Consider the following 18,580-nt stretch of genomic DNA (forward strand, 5'->3'; position numbering starts at 1 on the left):
TGAGCCATTAAGGGCAAGCAAAAAAATGGTGCACATACGTAGGTGGCTGGGTGGTGGAGGGGAGCAAAATAGGAGTGGTGGACCGGTGGTTATGGAGCTGGGCACGGGGAGGAGAGAGAGTGATGTTTAAAATAAAAATATAAAAAAAACTTTACCTACTTAACCGGTTACAAGTCACCGGATCATTTTTGGAAGACACTCTTCATAGTTGGGATTATTTTATAATAATCCATAGTTGGGATTAATTTGGGAAGACTATCAATAGTTGGGATTAATCATGTGAATTTTTTCAAAGAAAAAATAATTTTTAACTTTTCTTCTTCCACTTTGGTGCCAAATTAACGAGGGTCGATTGGTCGAACCAGAAATTCAGTGATCTTTCACACTGTTCGTTTCACGCAACAAGTACTCTATAACACTCAATCACTGACTCTCTCTCTACCCTGTAAAATCTCCAAAAATGGGAAACCTTAAAAATCAACCAAAACCCAAATCACACCTCTCTAAACCAATCTTACTGCTTGCACTTTCAATTACAGGCATTGCATTCTTATTCCTCTTCTCTTCTTTCATTTCTACAACTGGGTTTTCTTTCTCTTCTCCTAAAATCACTCCCCATGTTTTCAACAAATCTGGAACTATCTCCATTGATAGTAAACACAAGTTCTTGTACTGGGGTTACAGAGTTGATTGCCCTGGTAAACATTGTGATACTTGTGCTGGTCTTGGTCATCAGGAATCTAGCCTTCGATGTGCCCTTGAAGAGGCCATGTTTCTTCAAAGGTATCATTTTTTGAACTTTTTTGATTGAATTTTGATCTGGGTTAGGGTTTTTTTTGGGTTTGTTCGAGGGTTTTTGGGATTTTGAGTTCTGGGTGTTGTTGAATTAAATGCATGATCCTTTTTTTGTAGTTTGAATTGTTGGGATCTGATTATTGTTCTTTGTATTGAGAATGTGTTTCAGACTTTTGTTGGGTGTTATCTTGTTTATTGATTGCTGAATTAGTGTATGTTGATTGCTGAATTAGTGTAATTTGATTGTTGCTAAATAAATTGTGTTGCTTATTGCTTCCTGTTCTAATTTTTCGACTCTCAGCTTTCTCAAAGTCGAGGAAACTCATTGTCATTGATTTTTTTTTTCCTATGCTTACTCTACTTACCTTTCATTTCTCTTTTCATTCTACTTGTGGGATATGTATTTAGGATGTTTTATAAATGAACTAGGTGTCATATCTTTAATTTTCCTGTTGAACATTTTGTGATGGTTTTGATGGCTTGATTTGTGCATATTTTATGCTGCAGGACTTTTGTGATGCCTGCTCGGATGTGTATTAACCCAATTCACAACAAGAAAGGGCTATTGCATCAATCAAGTCAAGCAAGTTCAGATGAGGCGTAAGTTTCTTTGGTGCATAACTTTACCTGCAGAATTTCAGGGTTCTGTACATTTAGCTTTGAGACCTTCATTTTCCTCCCTCATTGTCTCAAAAATGGGAAGACCTGTTTTTGCAGCCAGAAGGAAAGGATTTGATGGTAGCTGCAACCAATCTTGCTTGATGCAAATCTAAATCCGTTTGCGATGTCTTCTAGGTGGATCGCTACCTCCTGTGCAATGGAATCTTTGTACGACTTGGACCTTATATCCACCAAGATACCTGTGATTCTAGACAATTCAGAAGTTTGGCACCATGTATTATCTACTGCTATGAAACTGGGGGGCAGAGGTGTGGCTCATGTGAAAGGAGTTAGCCGAGTGGATCTCAAGGAGGATCCTCAATATGCAAATCTCTTGCTGATAAATCGAACTGCGAGCCCTCTCGCGTGGTAAATGATTTTCTCCAATACTTAAATTCGGAATTGCTTCTATGTGGAACAATTGCTAGTTTGTATATTTTGAGCTTTATTTGTAATTTAAGAATTCTTCTTGTCGTTCTTTCTTGTCATTTTCCTGCATTTGCCTTTTTAGCGGGCTGGCAGCTATGTGGAATTTAATTGTGTTATTATTGCTTCTTGGAAGAAATGCAGGTTTGTGGAATGCAAGGATAGGTTAAACCATAGTTCAGTCATGCTGCCATATACTTTTCTTCCATCAATGGCGGCCAAGAGATTTAGAGATGCTGCAGATAAGGTATGCATTTGTATCATTTTTAGCTAACTTGTTCACTATCTAGGGTCATGCTATGTTAAAACTTTATTGTGATCTAATTGCTTTGAAGCAATTATAATTTGATCAAACATTGTGAACTGAAATATGTTAAATTTTAAGTGTTGCTTCTTTGTAGTGATTGTTATGCTTGTCTGAACCAATGTTAAATGATCTTCCTTCTCTGAAAATCTTATCAAAACTTGTTGATCGCCATGCTTTCTTCTAATTTTGGGAGGATTTTGTCCTTTTACTTTCATGCTCCAAACTATTGAATTGAGCGCTATGCATGGCATATCAAGATTTTTTACTCTGATACTGTTGAAGTGCTCCCCCCCCCCCCCCTCCTCCATGACATGGCCAACTTGACTGACGTAAATAATTTGACCGGCAGTAATTCATGTTAACATTTACTCGTGGCAATGAACATGGGGATGGTGATGGGAGACTGTGTTGAAAAGTTGGAGAAGCCATCTAATATGAAATGAAGTTTTAATTCATTGTAATATATAGCTTATTGAGATGAATGTCTGTCTAGCTAGTGCAGATGTAGGAGGTAGTAATAAGTTATGCAGTAGGTTTGCATTGGGACATTTTGAGATAGTCCAACTTGTTTCATGTTGGGAGAGAATGAAGTGCTTTAAGCATCACAAGTGTTTTGGTTTAGGTATGTTTATATGTATCATATATCCATCTTTTTTTATGTAGGAGGAAGGAGAATTTCTTCACTTTTGCTATTAATTGAACTAGTGGTATCAGTGCATAGTTAGTTTGAAGTTTTGAACTCTAAATGTGTTTTGAGATGGTAGGAGTTTTTAATACCCTGTGGTTTCTTTTGGGAAAATGATGATGAGAAATTGGCATGACTCGCATGAGGAAGATGTAATTAACTGGAACTGGAGATAGCAATTCTGTTGATAAATTGGAAAAAAAAAATACAAAAATTAAAGTTGGGAAGCATTCATGGGGCTTGTTTCCCTCTCGAAACTAACAAATTAAAAGCAAAACCAATTTCTCATTTTTCTTTCTGATTTCCTCTTTTCTCTTCTCTTCCCTATTTATAGGAAATTTGAATTCCTTTCTGTCTCTCTCCAAAATCTAATTCTTAGCTTTTCCTTCGAATTTATTTTGTTTGTGTCCTTCGTATTTGTTTGGTGATTTTTTCTACAAACTGTATTTTCTTCAGTGTTCCATGGCATGGACAACTTAGTTGACAAAAATCATTTGACTGGCAGTAATTCATGTTAACATTTACCCATGCAAATGAACATGATGATGGTGATGGGAGACTCTGTTCAAAAGTCGGAGAAGTCATCTGATATGACATGAAGTTTTAATTCATTGTAGTATATAGCTTATTGAGATGAATGTCTGTCTAGCTAGTGCAGATTTAAAAGGTAGTAATATATTATGAAGTAGGTTTGCATAGGGATATTTTGAGATAGTCCAACTTGTATTCATTTAGGGAGAGGATGAAGTGCTTTAGGCATCACAAGTGTTTTGGTTCAGTTATGTTAATATGTATGATGTATCCATCTTTCGTTACGTAGTAGGAAGGAGATTTTCTGCGTTTTTGAAATTTATTGAACTAGTGGTATCAGTGCATAGTTAGTTTGAAGTTTTGAACTCTAAATGTGTTTTGAGATAGGACTTATGAATACCCTATTGGCTCTTAGAAAAACTGATGGTGAGGAATTGGCATGAGGAAGATGTAATCAACTGGAAACTGGAGATAGTGATTCTGTTGATAAATTGGAAAAAAAAAAAGAAATTAAATTAGGGAAGCATGCAAGGGGATTAAATCCCTCCCAAATTTAACATTAAAAAAAAATAAAAAATAAAAAATAAAATCCCAATTTCTCATTTTTCTTTATGATTTTCTCTTTTCTCCCTCTCACTGATTTATAGGAATTTTGAATTTCTTTCCCTCCCTCTCTCTAAAAACTAAGGGAAAATTTGTCTAGAACAACCTTTTAAAAAACAGTTTTTGTCTAGGACAACCTTTTAAATTTTTTTTGGCAAAGGCAGACCCTATTATAATTTTTTTTTGTTAACGACGACCAACCTCCACTTTCAGGCGTTGACCCACCGGAATCCGGCGTTAACACCCCTTCACCACTGTTTGTACTCCACTCGAACCACCACCCCCACCAGGCCACCACCACCACCACAACTATAAACTCCACCACCACCTTGAACCCACCATTAGCGAAATCCGCAACCCCACCACCACCGAAACCACACCACCAGCGAAATTTGGATCCAAAACCCCACCACCAAGCACCAGCAAATCCCGAAACCCCACCCTACAATCACCCTCCTCGCCGCAAATAAAAGCCACCCCACGGCAGGAATTCAACCTACCGGCCTCACTCACCCTCCCCCGTAGACCGCATCAAATCGAAATCCACCACAAAAATACCAACCATAGCTTTAGATCTGATCGAAATCCGTTGTTTTTTCTAAGATTGCACACCCAATTCTCTCTCTTTCGTGTCAATCAGAGATCCGTAATTGAGACAAAGAATAATGCGGCTGGTGGTGGTGGTGGTGGTGGCGGCGGTAAAGAAGATGAAGAAGATTGGTGGTTGTAATGGTGCGATGTCGAAGGTGTTTATGGTGGCCTTGGTGTTGGTGGTCTGGTGTTGAAGGTGTTCATGGTGTTGGTGGTCTGGTGCGGTGGTTCTTATGGTGGTCGGTGATGATGGTGGTGGCTAATGATGATGGTGGTACGATGGTGGGGTGCAATTAGGAGAAATAAGGGTCACGTGCAAGTCACGTGAGGGTCAACGCCGGATTCCGGTGGGTCAACGCCTGAAAGTGGGGGTTGGTTGTTGTTAACAAAAAAAATTATAATAGGGTCTGCCTTTGCCAAAAAAAATTTAAAAGGTTGTCCTAGACAAAAACTGTCTTTTAAAAGGTTGTCCTGGACAAATTTTCCAAAAACTAATTTTGAGGTCTTTCCCCATGGTACTGCTTCCTTTTGACTCATCACTTAATCTCTTCACTCATGACTGGAATAACTAAATGAAAAAAAAAAGGTAAAAACTAAGAAGTCATTGAATTAGTGAGAAAAGGAAGTAAATTTTAACTTAAATTTGTAATTGATGGCCATGCTGATCCAAATTAAGGTCTTGAGCTCTTTAATATCTATCCTCTTGCTGCTGAATATCATGCAAAACCGTAGTATAAAGAAGTCCTAACTCCTAACAAAGTCCGAAACAACGCCTATCTATATGCAGAAGGTATTATGAAGATCTTGATGTCCTAAACCTCCTTGTAACTGGCTAATAACTACACAAGTAGGCCACCAGATTGGATAGGCCCACAGAAATCAAGCTATGCACAGCTCATGGAGTAGGTTGGTTGGGCTGTAGTTATATGCCAGTGCCATGGCTGATGTTGAGCTTCATGGACTGGGTGCATTCGCTGCATCACTCATGTAGTGAATAGGTCATGGTTACCTTTAATTTACACACTAAATGTGTTGCTCATTGGCGATGTTTATGCAAACTACTCGAAGCTTGATCCATAAGTCATGTCTTTGGCTGACTAAGCTTAATATTCGCGACTCCAAAGGCAACTCCATTAATACTTGCATGTTCTTGAGATCCTTGCAAGGGTTGCAACTTCCTCCCAACTGATATAAGCCAACTTGGGGATAAGAGCTGCCCCGTTGCAAGTTAGTCATCAATTGACTATATGCCACCTTAATTGTGCTGCAACAACAATGCACTAACATCCAGTTTTAAATAGCCTCATTTATCATTTTCAAGCATTATAGTATTTCCTACAAAACAAATAGTAAAGCCCCTGGGGAGAGAAAAGTGAGATACAACAAACATTCACCATTATATATAAATAAAGTAAGGAAAGAAAATGACTTAACAATAGTATATGGCAGATATAAAATTATTTTCGTGTGTCGTATTATCAAACAAGGCTCCACCCCTTTTGTTCCCTTTTAAAGTTGATTACAAACTGGTTTGAAGATTTTGAGATTCAAGTTAGCTTTTAAATTCGAGTGTCAAATAACAATTTAAAGAGTTGTGTCAGAACTCAGAAGTGTCTAATTGTCCATCACTGAGAACTGTGGAAAGAGCTGTTCTTTAGGCTATATAAATGATCTTGATGCCTAATGAAAGAATGAACTAGTTTAACATTTTGGATATAGAAGGTTTTCTATAATCTCATAAGTGCATGTCTGCGTTTGATGAACACCAAATATTTTTTCATTTTATATCACATACTAGTATTAAGAATATGACTACGTTATGTTGTGTCATCTTTCTACATTAATAATAAAATGTGTGTCATTTTATATGAAAAAGTATTCAAGTTATCTGTTTTGACCTTGGATTTATGCAATAATTATACTTGTCATTTATGGAAATTTGTTTAAAATTGGGAGCCATCACTCCTTGTCATTTGAAATGTACAGGTAAAAGCAATGCTTGGTGACTATGATGCTATGCATGTCCGTCGGGGTGATATATTAAAAACAAGGAAAGATAGGTTTGGTGTTGTGAGGAGTCGACATCCTCATGTTGAGAGGGATACAAAGCCAGAGTGTATTCTTAAAAGAATAGCAAAATGGATCCCACCAGGACGAACCCTTTTCATTGCATCAAATGAGGGGGAGCCTGGATTTTTTTCACCTCTTGGTGTCAGGTAACCTTCGTTAGCTTTCTCCAATAGAGTTCTGGCTTATCTTGTGTGGATTGAAAGATAATGGTTTTTAAATCTTCAATCTCCAGTATAATAATTGGGCTCTATGGAATGCATGGATTATTTTAATTGATCCTTTTACACCATTTTGTTTGTATGAGAAGTCTAGTTTCTTTGTTGTTGTTGTTGTTGTTGTTTTTTTTTTTTTTTTTTTTTTTTTTTTTTTTTTTTTTTTTTTTTTGGGAAAAATCTAGTTTCTTTGTGGTTTACAATTTCTAATTTGACATGAGTATTTATTTATTTAACCATCATGGTTTCCCTTTCCTGAGCTCAATTGCCATTTTGCTATGGTCATGGCACCTTGCAAAACTTCACGTAGGGAAAATATAGAGATCCTGTAGAGCTCTTAACCAGCCTGATTTTTCACATTCTTTTTTACATCTACAGTTTTGCAGTTAACAAAATTTGTTAGCCTATGTGTTTGACCAACTTGATGAAGGAAAAGAATTGAAAGAAAAGGGAGATGGGAGGAGAGAGATAGGAAATTATATGGATAGAAAGCTTAAAAATCTACTTATGCTTTTGAGGATTTCCAGTGTGAATTATGGAAGCTTGGAATCTTTGCAAATTTGGGAGTGGCGGGGCTACTGTCTGTTCCCTCTGTCACATTAATCTGGTCTGTTTATTTTGTTAAATAATAGTATTATGTGATTATGTAGGGTAGCATGCTTCAAAACCTTTGTTAATATAGGTATTGCTGTTATGTGTAATGAATAGTATGCGAAATACCAACACATCCTATCAGATTAAAGTTAACCTGCCTAATCCTGTCAGCATGTAATGGATTTTATTATTGAAAAACAATCCCGTTCCCCCAGTAAATAATAATTGACGTTCCTATTTCTTTTATTACCAACTCATTGTGGATGAAATCAGACAAACTAATCCCAAGTCCTAGTAGCAAGTGGTTTTCTATGAGACTGAGAGTAGAAGACTGAAATCCAAGTTGTTAGTTTGTATTGTTCGGCTATGATAAGATTTTATCTAGTACCACCTCTAATGACATATTTGGTGTAAATGTTGTTCCACCTACCAACCCCTTCCGCCCTCTTTTTTTTTTTTTTTTTTTTTTTTCCTCTTGTGTGTGTGTGTGTGTGTGGAGATTAGTGCAAGAGGTTTATAAGACAGTTATAAACTTTTTGATTAGAGAGGGTTTGGTCTTTGAAAGGGCGGCAAATTTTTCCCATTGGTGGAAAATAGTTCTCCCTATGATAAAAAGCATTTTCCTTATGGAGGTTTCCCCTCCCCACTCTTTACCCCCCCCCCCCCCCCCTCTCCCTCCCCCAAAAAGAAAACAAAGTTTTAAAAGAAAAGACTCTTGTCCCATTAATTTTCGTTTCCACTTCCATTTTCCTTTTATGTATAACTTTTCTAGTAAGGTACAAATTGTTTACCCAAAGAAGAAAACGTTTTCTTTTAGCCAAAAGGAGCCAAGTGAAAGGTTTCATTCTCATTTAGTAAAGATCTCTAGTATTAGCACTTTCTATATATAGACATGTCAAATTACTTGGTTTTGTATAGTAGAAATGTAGAATTATAATTTTGTTCTGTATCACTGAACGTAAGGTCGTGAGTTTTTAATTTAATTTATTTTTTAATTAATAAAGAGTGTGCTTAAGATGTAGTATCTCTTTGCCTTTTTAAAAAAGCGACTCTGCGTTTATTTTGGAAGATTATCTATTTTGTTCTTTGGTTTTTGCAGGTACAAATTGGCATATTCATCAAACTACAGTTGGATTGTTGATCCTGTGATAGAGAATAACTATCAGTTGTTTATGATAGAGAGGCTCATTATGATGGGAGCAAAAACTGTCATCCAAACCTTTAAGAGTGAAGATTCAGATCTCAGTCTCTGTGATGACCCAAAGAAAAATACCGGTGGATGGTTGAAAGTCGTCAGTGAGGATTGCTGAAGATACAGGAATTGATCTCAGCATTACCTGGAATGGACATTGTGACTATAAGGACTTTCTCCAACTAAGCTGCTGGGCCGCAGCCATGTGCATGACAACGGATAAATCTATGCAAATGAAAAGGAAGAGTTATCAAATGGGCTCTTAAGTTTCCACTTCTAGAAGTTTGGATGTGTCTAGTGTCAATATGTGATGGCGTTGTAAATTTTTAGCTTATGTAGATTTTAGAGTTTTAGACAATGGATGTAAAAACCTCCAGCTGGTGGGTTCATTGTCCCTAATTTAGCAACCATTGCCCATCATCAACACTTTCAACAAAGAGCTCGGAAAAAAAACGGGAGGACATCATGTAAAGAAGAGAATTAGAAGTGGTGTATTTCATGTGTATTGAGGCAAATACCAATCTGTTATGCTGTTGAGCAAATTGCTCTTTATGCTATTTGGTTCTTCTCTTCGCGTCACTTGTGGGCTGTGGACAGTTTTTTTTGGTGTGAAGAGGATCATTTAAGTTGATTGCTTGTTAAAAAGAAGTTGGCAATATAGGGGGAGATCAGACTTTTTGGATAACTATTTATAATACTAGTAGTTTGACCCATTTTATTGGATTTTCACCATCAATATGCGTACTTTGTAATTTGTACTTGGTTAAACTCAGTTAAGATTAACTAGCATGGGATAGGTTTTTTTTTTTTTTTTTTTTTTTTTTAATAAACAAATTGATTAATTGACAGTAAAACTTATTGCAATTTGACTTTTTAACCTAAGGTGACACATTAACAACTTTTTATTACATACTTAGTAATTACCAATGGATTTACCCAACCTAATTTAGGTCATACTAAACACTTGTATGATGAATTGCTCACCCTATACATTTTTAAACACATTATTGCCAATCCTATCCTCTAATTCTCATTCCCACAATCAAGCAAGCTTGGTGGAGTTGTTGGAGGAACTCACCTTGTAAATTTAAGGTCACGAGCTCAAGCCCTACCGAACGCTTATTTCAAGTAAGTTTTTACATGCGTTAATAAAATTTAGGGTTATTAAGAAACGTGGACTAATGGTTTGCCAGGTGGATCAACCCGTTCCATCTGACCAGCTCTATGAGACCTAGCCATATCAAACATTAGTCTGGCCCGTAATGACCCGACATTAGTCGGGTCGGCCCGCCCATTGCTCCCATTTACTTGAAGCATTAATTTGATCAATGTTGTAGTATTTGACCCGCAATTTATTTTTTCTTCAGCGCGCTCTGCCTTGATCTTCAATTCTTCAACCTTTTGTTTGATTACTCCAAAAGCTTCAATCTTTGTGATATTTGCGCAATTCTAGAAACTGGGTAATTTCTCTCTTTCTATTATAATTTTATTTTTTCGATATTATTTATTTAGTTTTATTTTAGGATGTGGGGGTAATTAGCAAAATTACAGAATGATTATATTTTGATACAATTCATTACTCGTATTATTTGTTAAACATGCTTACTCCAGGTTTAATTTGTGTTTGAATTGCATAGAATTCCTAATTAAATTTGATTTTGTTTAGAATTATTGAAATTGATTTGATTGTGAAAGTGCACAATTATAAAATTAGAATGTTATACAAGTATATTTTCGTGATGAATTTATGAACTATTTAGACAATGAAAATCTGAATTTATTTTGATTAGTGACTAATTCCAGGGAGGATTGAGTATTTAGCGGAAGAGATTTTGGTGCAAATGAAAATTATCAAGTACTATTTGATACTAATAAATCATAACCATACTTTTAGTAGAATTATCGAGTGATTTTGATAAAATTATGGAGTAAGATTTTCAGTAGGAGTAGAACTTGATTTTGCTCAAAAAAAAAAAAAAAAAAAAGATTTTCCATTTTTGCTGATGACTTTTGGTGATTAAATTGCTGAATGCGGACTCTAATGTTACTTGTTTCACACAATCCTTTTGGTGAGACGGGAGCACGCATGACTTACGGTCTTGTACAATCTGCTTTTCTTGTTAGTAGAAGGATAATTGGGGTTGGTGGGGAAATATTGATTATATGGAAAGACTGAAAGATTTAGAAGAAGAACAAAAGCATAACTTTCAAATTTAGGCTCTTCAGTGTATAAGAACTTTTCCAACCATTGATGGTGGTCTGCCGGTTGTGTTTAGATACTAATACATTCTATATGATTATTTGGTGGATGTTAAAATGAAGTGTGATTGCGAAGCAGCTATAACTGGCTAGCTTATGTCTTATATCAAGGATGATAGGTTGTTTTAGTGAATTGGTCATAATCATAAATTTGTAATATTCTGCTCATCTTTGTCATATGGGCATTTTGATTTTGGCTTCAGGGATGATGAAAGGTGTTGATACATTTGAGAAGGGTTGTTGATACAGCATTCAGTTTGCTTTTCTTTTTTTGTCGCCATATCTGCAATGTTTTTATCGAAGGTTCGTAATAGACCTTTGGTGAGGAGGGCTTTTTCGTCTTTCCATTCATCATTTGTGATGAGCGTGGAGGATCAATTCAGTGTTCAGAAGGGGGAAAGCATAGATGGTGTTTTATCAGGGGGCTTGTCAACAGTAGGCTGTGTATCTAGGAAAGATGCAGCTGCCGATGTAACATGTAGCAATAGATGGAAGGGTCAGCAGCTTCCGATGGCTGACAAGTGAGTACACAAGCTATATTAAATGTTCAATATATTTGGATAGAGTAGTATTGTGTGTGTTTAAGCACCCAAACATTGGAATTTTTCTTTTTTAATATTTATATTATGAAAGATGGTAATAATTTTTCCTAGAAATTGGTTCCATTACCATAAGTTGGTAGTTTGATACACATGTATTTTTCTATTCTCAATTCCCTAAATTGTTTTCCATCACGTAGTAAGAAGTCAAGATATTGTTGGTAAACTATAGAAAGAAAATTCTCATTCTGATTCTGTTCAGTAGGATTTATTAAGAGTGAGAACATACATTTTCTTTTCTTTCTATTCTTCATTAGTTGATGACTTGACTCATTGAGCTGTCTTATGTTCTGACTTGAAAAGAATAAAAGCAAATGACTAGCATATAGCATGCCAAGAACTGAACAGATAACCTGTTTGATAGAAAGTTGTGGTCTGTTCCACCGAAGAAAATCCTCTATAGCAGAAATGAAGTCATTTATGACATAAATTCCGCAATTCCTCAATAGCACATTAGCACAGATAACTTTATGTAATTAGAGTTTGATTTAATTTGTCTACTTGTATTAACTAGCATCCCGTGCATCGCAAGGGACCAGAAGCTATTCTGAGTTTTATTTATTTATTTATTATTATTATTTTTTTTTAGAGACTGTTATTTCCAAAATATTCTAACTTACTTTTTATCCCATCGCTTCCAGTGGTAAAATAGTAAGACCATATGTATCACGGAGAAATGCAGTTGACGGTGCGTTGAGCTCATCCGCTTTTGTATATGGGAAACACAGAGCAGCTGTGAGTCCTAATGGTGCTTGTTCTTTACAAACTCATCACTACAGTTCCCAGGGCAATGGTGAGAACAAGGTATGTAGAATCTAAGTTTGTACACTGTTAGATACTCTAAGAATAAGCTTATGCTTAATTGGACCTCCTTGAGATATATTTTCTTTATTTTCTGTTATTGCTTAACATGTACTCTATTTCAGTGCAGCTGCTGGAGAGGATACCCAAATATGTGAAGATTGTAGAAGTTGGTCCCAGGGATGGCCTGCAAAATGAGAAAAATATAGTACCTACTGATGTGAAAATTGAGTTGATAAAGATGCTTGCATCTTCCGGTCTGCCTGTTGTTGAGGCCACTAGTTTCGTGTCACCAAAATGGGTTCCTCAGGTAAGATATTTCTCAACGATCCACTATTGTAGATTTGTAGTAATTGCTTATAAGGGTTTCTTACTTGATTTGCACTTCAGTTCTTCCTATTCTCTGGGCCTCTGGCCATGGGTGGTGTTGGGAGAGAGAGGGGGTGGGGGGGTGGGGGTTCAGTTCTGTGATCTTATACAAAACTCCTCCCTGGAATCTGAACTGCAGTTTCATCATTGTATACTTCTTTGATACAGCTAGCAGACGCAAAGTTAGTAATGCAAGCTGTCCAAAATTTACAAGGCAGTAAATTTCCTGTATTAACCCCTAATCTTAAGGTAACCTCTGTTCCAGTTGTGCATGCAAATCTCAGTGAGATGAGACACTAGTGGTTGACATTGATATTTCATGATCCCAATTAAATAGGGTCTAGAAGCAGCTGTTGCAGCAGGTGCCAAGGAAGTAGCAGTGTTTGCTTCAGCTTCAGAGTCCTTTTCAAAATCAAATATCAATTGTACTGTTGAAGAGAGTCTGATCCGATACCGTGATGTTGCTAGTGCTGCAGAAAAGCTTTCTTTACCTGTCCGTGGGTGCGTATTGCAGTTCTGATTAATTATAATTTTCTGGAAAACTATTGTGTCACTAAGCATCATATAACTAATATATAAAGCTAAACTTTTAGCCAGGTCACGAAATAGCGACACTTGGCATTCTAACTTTTCGCCAAGTGTAATGCCAAGTGTCGCGCCACCTTGTATAGATTTAAATAGACTTCATATGATAAAAAACCGTTTAAGTGTCGCGCCACCTTAGCTAGATTTCATAAGATAAAAAAATTAGGTAAGAATTCTATTTTCAATCAAACTAGGGTAGAATTTTAGAATAAGATTATTAGTTTAGAGTTATATTTTCGATAAAATACCAAATAATAAATTTATAATTAGGCCACAAGACAACATCATTTAGCGTTTTAATTTTTCGTCAAGTATCGTACAATTTCTTTTGACAAACATTCAATAACATATTTCATAATTAAATCTCAATTCAATACTTCCCTTCAAAAAAAAAAAAAAAAAAAAAAATCTCAATTCAATACTATGAAATATTAAAGACAAAATTTACCTTAATTACCTAGAATTGGATCGAGTTTTTCATTGTGCAGGTTAAGGCAAATGAAATAACAATGGAAGTAAGGTACATTTAGGACATAAGCTTACTATACATAATGGCAAGAGTCAACTTATATTTGCACATATCTAGCAAAATCCATGTCTTTTAAAGAGTGCACCAATTTGGGTAATTATATATATATATATATATTTTTTTTTTTTTTTTTGTGTGTGTGTGTGTGTGTGTGTGTGTGTGTGTGTGTTTAGAAAGTCACAAAGGTGGGGTGAGAACCGATCCCGAGATCTCTAGAAATCGAGAGGTAATTAGGAATTGTTTATTAAGTAGTGTTACAATTTTTTTAGGGAAAAAATGATGCTAAAAAATGATTGTCAGTCTCTATTAAATGGATGAATTTATAATAATATGATGCTAACTTTTTTTGATCTTAGGTGTAACTTTTAATCATTTTAGGACAACAGACTTAACAATGAATCTACAATATCCATTATACCCGATTTATTTTAAAGTTTGTGACCACATTATGGAATGGAGTGTCCGATAGAATATGATTTCTTTTTTACACGTGTTTTATTATGTTGATAAAAACTAAAAGTAAATGAAGGGTAACATATGATCTAAAAGGTAAAGTATGTAATGATCATAAACCTTTGATATCTCAATTATTCCTAAACTTTTTTATTTGATCAACATCAAATTAAATTTATGACATGGCCGGGGTAATGTGATAAGTTTGGTACACATGCATTACAATTATGTATTGAGAAGGTATTGTGTCAATTCGGACTGACGAAATATTTTGTCAGTCCGAATTGAAAAAATGTAGATTTTTTATATTCTCAGTTGGTGGGATGATATCCTCTATCCATAAAGTATTATGATATAAAAAATAAGTTTATATGATAATTTTTGTGAATTATAGTCTAATAATTTTTTTGAATAAAATTATAATTCAATTTGTACCTCTGAAATATTGGTATTTATCAAAAATAAAAAAAAAATAAACTAACAACTTTATCCTAAAATTCTTTTCAAATAGAATTCTAAACTAACTTTTTTTTATCAAATTTAGTAAGATTGACTTTGTATTATGGACTTGATTAATTGATTAATTAGTGTTGTTTGATCACTTTAAATAAGCTTTCAACTAATTAATTCACATAGTACTCTTTCGTTAATCAAGACTAGAATTTGAATATATAATTGTTGTTTTATCACTTAAGACAAGGCGAATATTGTTTATTTCTATACAATTTATCAAAATAACATAGATTGACTTTGTAGAAAAAAAGTTAATTTAGAATTCTATTTTCAGTTTAAAATTTAATTTTATCTTAAAAATCCATAAACTACCCGGGCATCGCCGGGGTACAAAACTAGTATAAAGTAATTCTGTTTTAAATCTTGCAATTGCTCTTACCTTCCTGCCTATGTTCATTTAAGTTTTCTTACTTCATTGGATGTGACGTATTTGTGTGCCAAAGCTTCCTCCCTTTGATCTTATTTTTAAATCACAGCATAGGAAACAGTCACTGTCTTTTTGTATACTGTAAATCATCTCAAGATTGCAACGATGGCTATTGTGCAAACAATAGTTCTATTTATCATTGCATTTTGTGTATGCATGTGAGTAGCTAGAGCTGTTTCTAGGGTTGATTCTTGTATTAAAGATTTCCGTCTCTGGAATCTGTTTTCCTGTGTAGTATTTTGTAATGAACTGACTTAGGGGAGGGTATTATGGGTAGTTTAGTATGTTAGTAGTTATCAATTGTAGTATGGGCAGTATGGGTAGTCTAGTATTATTAGTTTTGTAGTTGTTAGCCTTAGTATAAATAGGAAAAGGAGAGAAGGAAACAGTAGGCAGAATGTTATTATTTTAGAGAGTTCTTGGAGAGTGATGGCCTAAAGCCATTAACGATGTACGCAAGCTTTAAGCTTTATCTATCCAAAACAACCTTCCGTTCATTTAATTTATACGCACCACGCTAGTTCGTTGCATATTTTTAAAGCTATGACTTTCGGTCATGCCCTTCAAAATTTGAAGTACTTTAGGGAAAAAAAAAAAAAAAAAAAAGCGAATATAAACAGCAAAAGATAACCTGTTGAACATCTATATCAGGTATATGCATCCTTCTTCATCTGATATCCTTAAGAAGTTAAGAGTGAAAGAGATTTTCAACCTCAGTGTTGTCTTTACTTCACTTTTGATTGTGTATCTTACAGAGAACTATTGGTTCTGGATATTGCAATGTGGGCCTGCATACTTTTTGTTGTACTATTGATTATAAGATAGATGCATAGTTTGGTATGTTCATGCTCTATAAGATAGATGCATAGTTTGGTATGTTCGTGCTCTATAATATTGAATTGCGGTAAAACAAATTAAGCTGTAGCGGGGTATGTGATTTTCCTGTGATTGTGGTTGAGAACGTTTGATGGTCTCCGATGATTGAGAATCTGAAATGTTTATAGCTCTCTATTTTATGTAGTTGCAATGCTTTTCTGTCTAAGAAAATGTTCTCCTATCTAGAATGAAAAAATTGTCTAACATGTATTTTGGTAATAGCTTCATGGGTTTATTTGTATTTTAATTTAGGATGGTGCTAACGGTTGAAAATCTTCTCACAGATATATATCATGTGTTGTGGGGTGCCCAGTTGAAGGAGCAGTCTCACCCTCTCAAGTAGCATATGTTGCTAGAGAGCTATCTAATATGGGCTGTTACGAGATCTCTCTTGGTGATACCATAGGAGTTGGGACTCCAGGTAACCTTCAATATGGAGGTCCACTTTGATGATTTTTGCTCAATCACGTATCAAATATTTTGTGTCATCAATCATCATGGTTTGAAATTGTGGTTTATGTGATTTGTTTGTAGAACTTGTCTCCTTCATTACAGCGATGTAGTCTGATCTGTCAGCATCTTAGACATTTGGAGTTTATAAGAGAATGGGTACTGACTACCAAGCAATTCTCAAAGTGTTTTTGATGAATCTGTCAATCAAGTTCATATTTTTTTTCAAAGTTTTCCAATGAAGTCCATTATCTATTATCACTTCTCAGTTCTCAAGTACAGATCACCTACAGTAATTATCGATCACCTATAAACTCCAGATGTCTAATTCTATTGTGATCAGGGAGTGGAACTGGTATACTTGAGATGTTATGAGACTAATGTGGAAATTACTTTAAACCTCTTATAATATTCCTGAATCATACCTCTTTGAGAATTATACTGGCCAAATGCTCAACCAAAGCGCCTTTTATTTCACTAAGCTCACTGTTATGAGAACATGAAAAGAGAATTTAGCCTGAAAAGGAGGCATTGTGAGAAAAAGGGATTACCATTTTCATGCAGATAGCTTAGATGTGTTTTTGGTCAGATTCATTGTTTGTCTACCAAATCTGAAGTTAGCATTTGAAACATGCCGGTGTATTTGTTACCCTTAATAATAATTAAGAAAAATCGTCATTTAGATGGTTTTTGGCCTCTAGAATGTTTTGTCAAATCATTTCATTCTATTAAGAAACTGAAAAACCAGCAAATCTGTTAGTAGAAACTTTTTTGAACACTGTTTTTCTTGAAGGTGATGCTGTTCTGGTTGTGTATGTAAGTATGTAACAATGACTTGTGATATCCACTGGCGTGCCATTTTCTATCTAACTCTTATTTCATCCTCTGTTTGCTTATCTTTATTTAAGGCATCATTTTGCTAATCTTTTCTTCTTTCTATTTCAGGTACTGTTATTCCAATGCTTGAAGCTGTTATCGATGTTGTCCCAGTTGAGAAGCTTGCTGTCCATTTTCATGACACATACGGACAAGCTCTTTCAAATATTCTCCTCTCTCTCCAAGTAAGAAATTCATTGACGTATTTTAGTTTGTTGTTAGGAACCATATAAATTGTACTACGTACTTAAGAAGAATCTAAGCGCTAACATCTCATTTTTTTTAATGCTGCTATACCCCCCTCCTGTACCCCACATAGTTGCTTTGAAACTAAATAGTTATCAACTTATCATGTCATGTCGTGCATTTAGAAAACTCTTGGTGAACACAGTGGCATTAGCTGTGCAATTTCTTGAACCCCTATCAAGAAACTGATTTTTTTTTCTTTGTAGATGGGTATCAGTGCTGTGGACTCATCTATCGCTGGTCTCGGTGGCTGTCCATATGCCAAGGGTGCATCTGGTAATGTAGCCACTGAAGATGTTGTGTATATGTTGAATGGACTTGGAGTAGAGACTCATGTTGACTTACAAAAGCTTTTGGTTGCTGGAGATTTCATCTGCAAGCATCTCAGCCGTGCATCTGGTTCAAAGGCTGCTACTGCTTTGAGTAAAACACTTGCTCATGCATCTAAGCTGTAAGATACGCACAAATTCCTGTTTGTAAAACTATTATTCATCTTTTCTGACTTGCTCTCTGGATCATACATAACTATGTGGTATATATCCATGCTATTATTGCTGTGCTGTGTTTCGTGAAGTCTCCGGTTGACTGTTCATATCCCATACTGCATTTTCATTCTGTTTTCAGTAACAATGACATTGCCGTTCTTTATAGAACGTAGGGAGGTTTTGGAGTCATAAAATGCAATGAAAGCTATGTTTGATTGGGAGGAAACACCCTTTGTAGGAAGAATAGGCATCCTATTTTCCCGGTTTTGAAGTTACTGATTTCCATGAAAATATGCTGTGCTTTACATAGATAATAAAACTAAGTTCAAAATCTGTTATCCATTTTGAATGCAAGCTGTATTGGGAAAAACCGAGAGAGGAGCTAGAGTAACAACCATATCCCAAACTAGCTAATGAGGAGTAGCTTCATCCTAGATTTTATGTTA

At 35.3% G+C, this 18,580-nt stretch overlaps 2 protein-coding genes across 2 annotated transcripts; both read left to right on the forward strand.

Annotated features, from left to right (window-relative positions):
• Positions 1-348: 348 nt before the first annotated feature.
• On the forward strand, positions 349-9,245 carry LOC145631125 (uncharacterized). Its single transcript, XM_081683217.1, has 6 exons — positions 349-783; positions 1,303-1,395; positions 1,591-1,824; positions 2,026-2,128; positions 6,585-6,814; positions 8,574-9,245. Exons 1-6 carry the CDS (start codon positions 461-463, stop codon positions 8,782-8,784), a joined length of 1,194 nt encoding a protein of 397 aa, XP_081539343.1. The 5' UTR covers positions 349-460; the 3' UTR covers positions 8,785-9,245.
• A 748-nt stretch (positions 9,246-9,993) lies between these two features.
• Positions 9,994-18,222, forward strand: LOC145631126 (uncharacterized). The gene is made up of 9 exons (XM_081683218.1): positions 9,994-10,126; positions 11,129-11,446; positions 12,166-12,328; positions 12,456-12,635; positions 12,863-12,943; positions 13,032-13,195; positions 16,362-16,498; positions 17,473-17,588; positions 17,856-18,222. The coding sequence occupies exons 2-9, from the start codon at positions 11,214-11,216 to the stop codon at positions 18,102-18,104; spliced, it is 1,323 nt and encodes a 440-aa protein (XP_081539344.1). The 5' UTR covers positions 9,994-10,126; positions 11,129-11,213; the 3' UTR covers positions 18,105-18,222.
• Positions 18,223-18,580: the final 358 nt, after the last annotated feature.

This window comes from Chenopodium album, chromosome 5 (genome assembly GCF_948465745.1).
Source record: "Chenopodium album chromosome 5, dcCheAlbu1.1, whole genome shotgun sequence".
NCBI classification, from domain to species: domain Eukaryota; kingdom Viridiplantae; phylum Streptophyta; class Magnoliopsida; order Caryophyllales; family Amaranthaceae; genus Chenopodium; species Chenopodium album.

Bases quoted from the DNA above. Each gene is read 5' to 3' on its own strand.
- LOC145631125 (XM_081683217.1), top strand. From the start codon at position 461: ATGGGAAACCTTAAAAATCAACCAAAACCCAAATCACACCTCTCTAAA. The intron at 784-1,302 runs GTATCATTTTTT...TTTATGCTGCAG, and splicing joins GAGGCCATGTTTCTTCAAAG to GACTTTTGTGATGCCTGCTC. The intron at 1,825-2,025 runs GTAAATGATTTT...GAAGAAATGCAG, and splicing joins ACTGCGAGCCCTCTCGCGTG to GTTTGTGGAATGCAAGGATA.
- LOC145631126 (XM_081683218.1), top strand. From the start codon at position 11,214: ATGTTTTTATCGAAGGTTCGTAATAGACCTTTGGTGAGGAGGGCTTTT. The intron at 12,636-12,862 runs GTAAGATATTTC...TCTTTGATACAG, and splicing joins CACCAAAATGGGTTCCTCAG to CTAGCAGACGCAAAGTTAGT. The intron at 13,196-16,361 runs GTGCGTATTGCA...ATCTTCTCACAG, and splicing joins CTTTCTTTACCTGTCCGTGG to ATATATATCATGTGTTGTGG.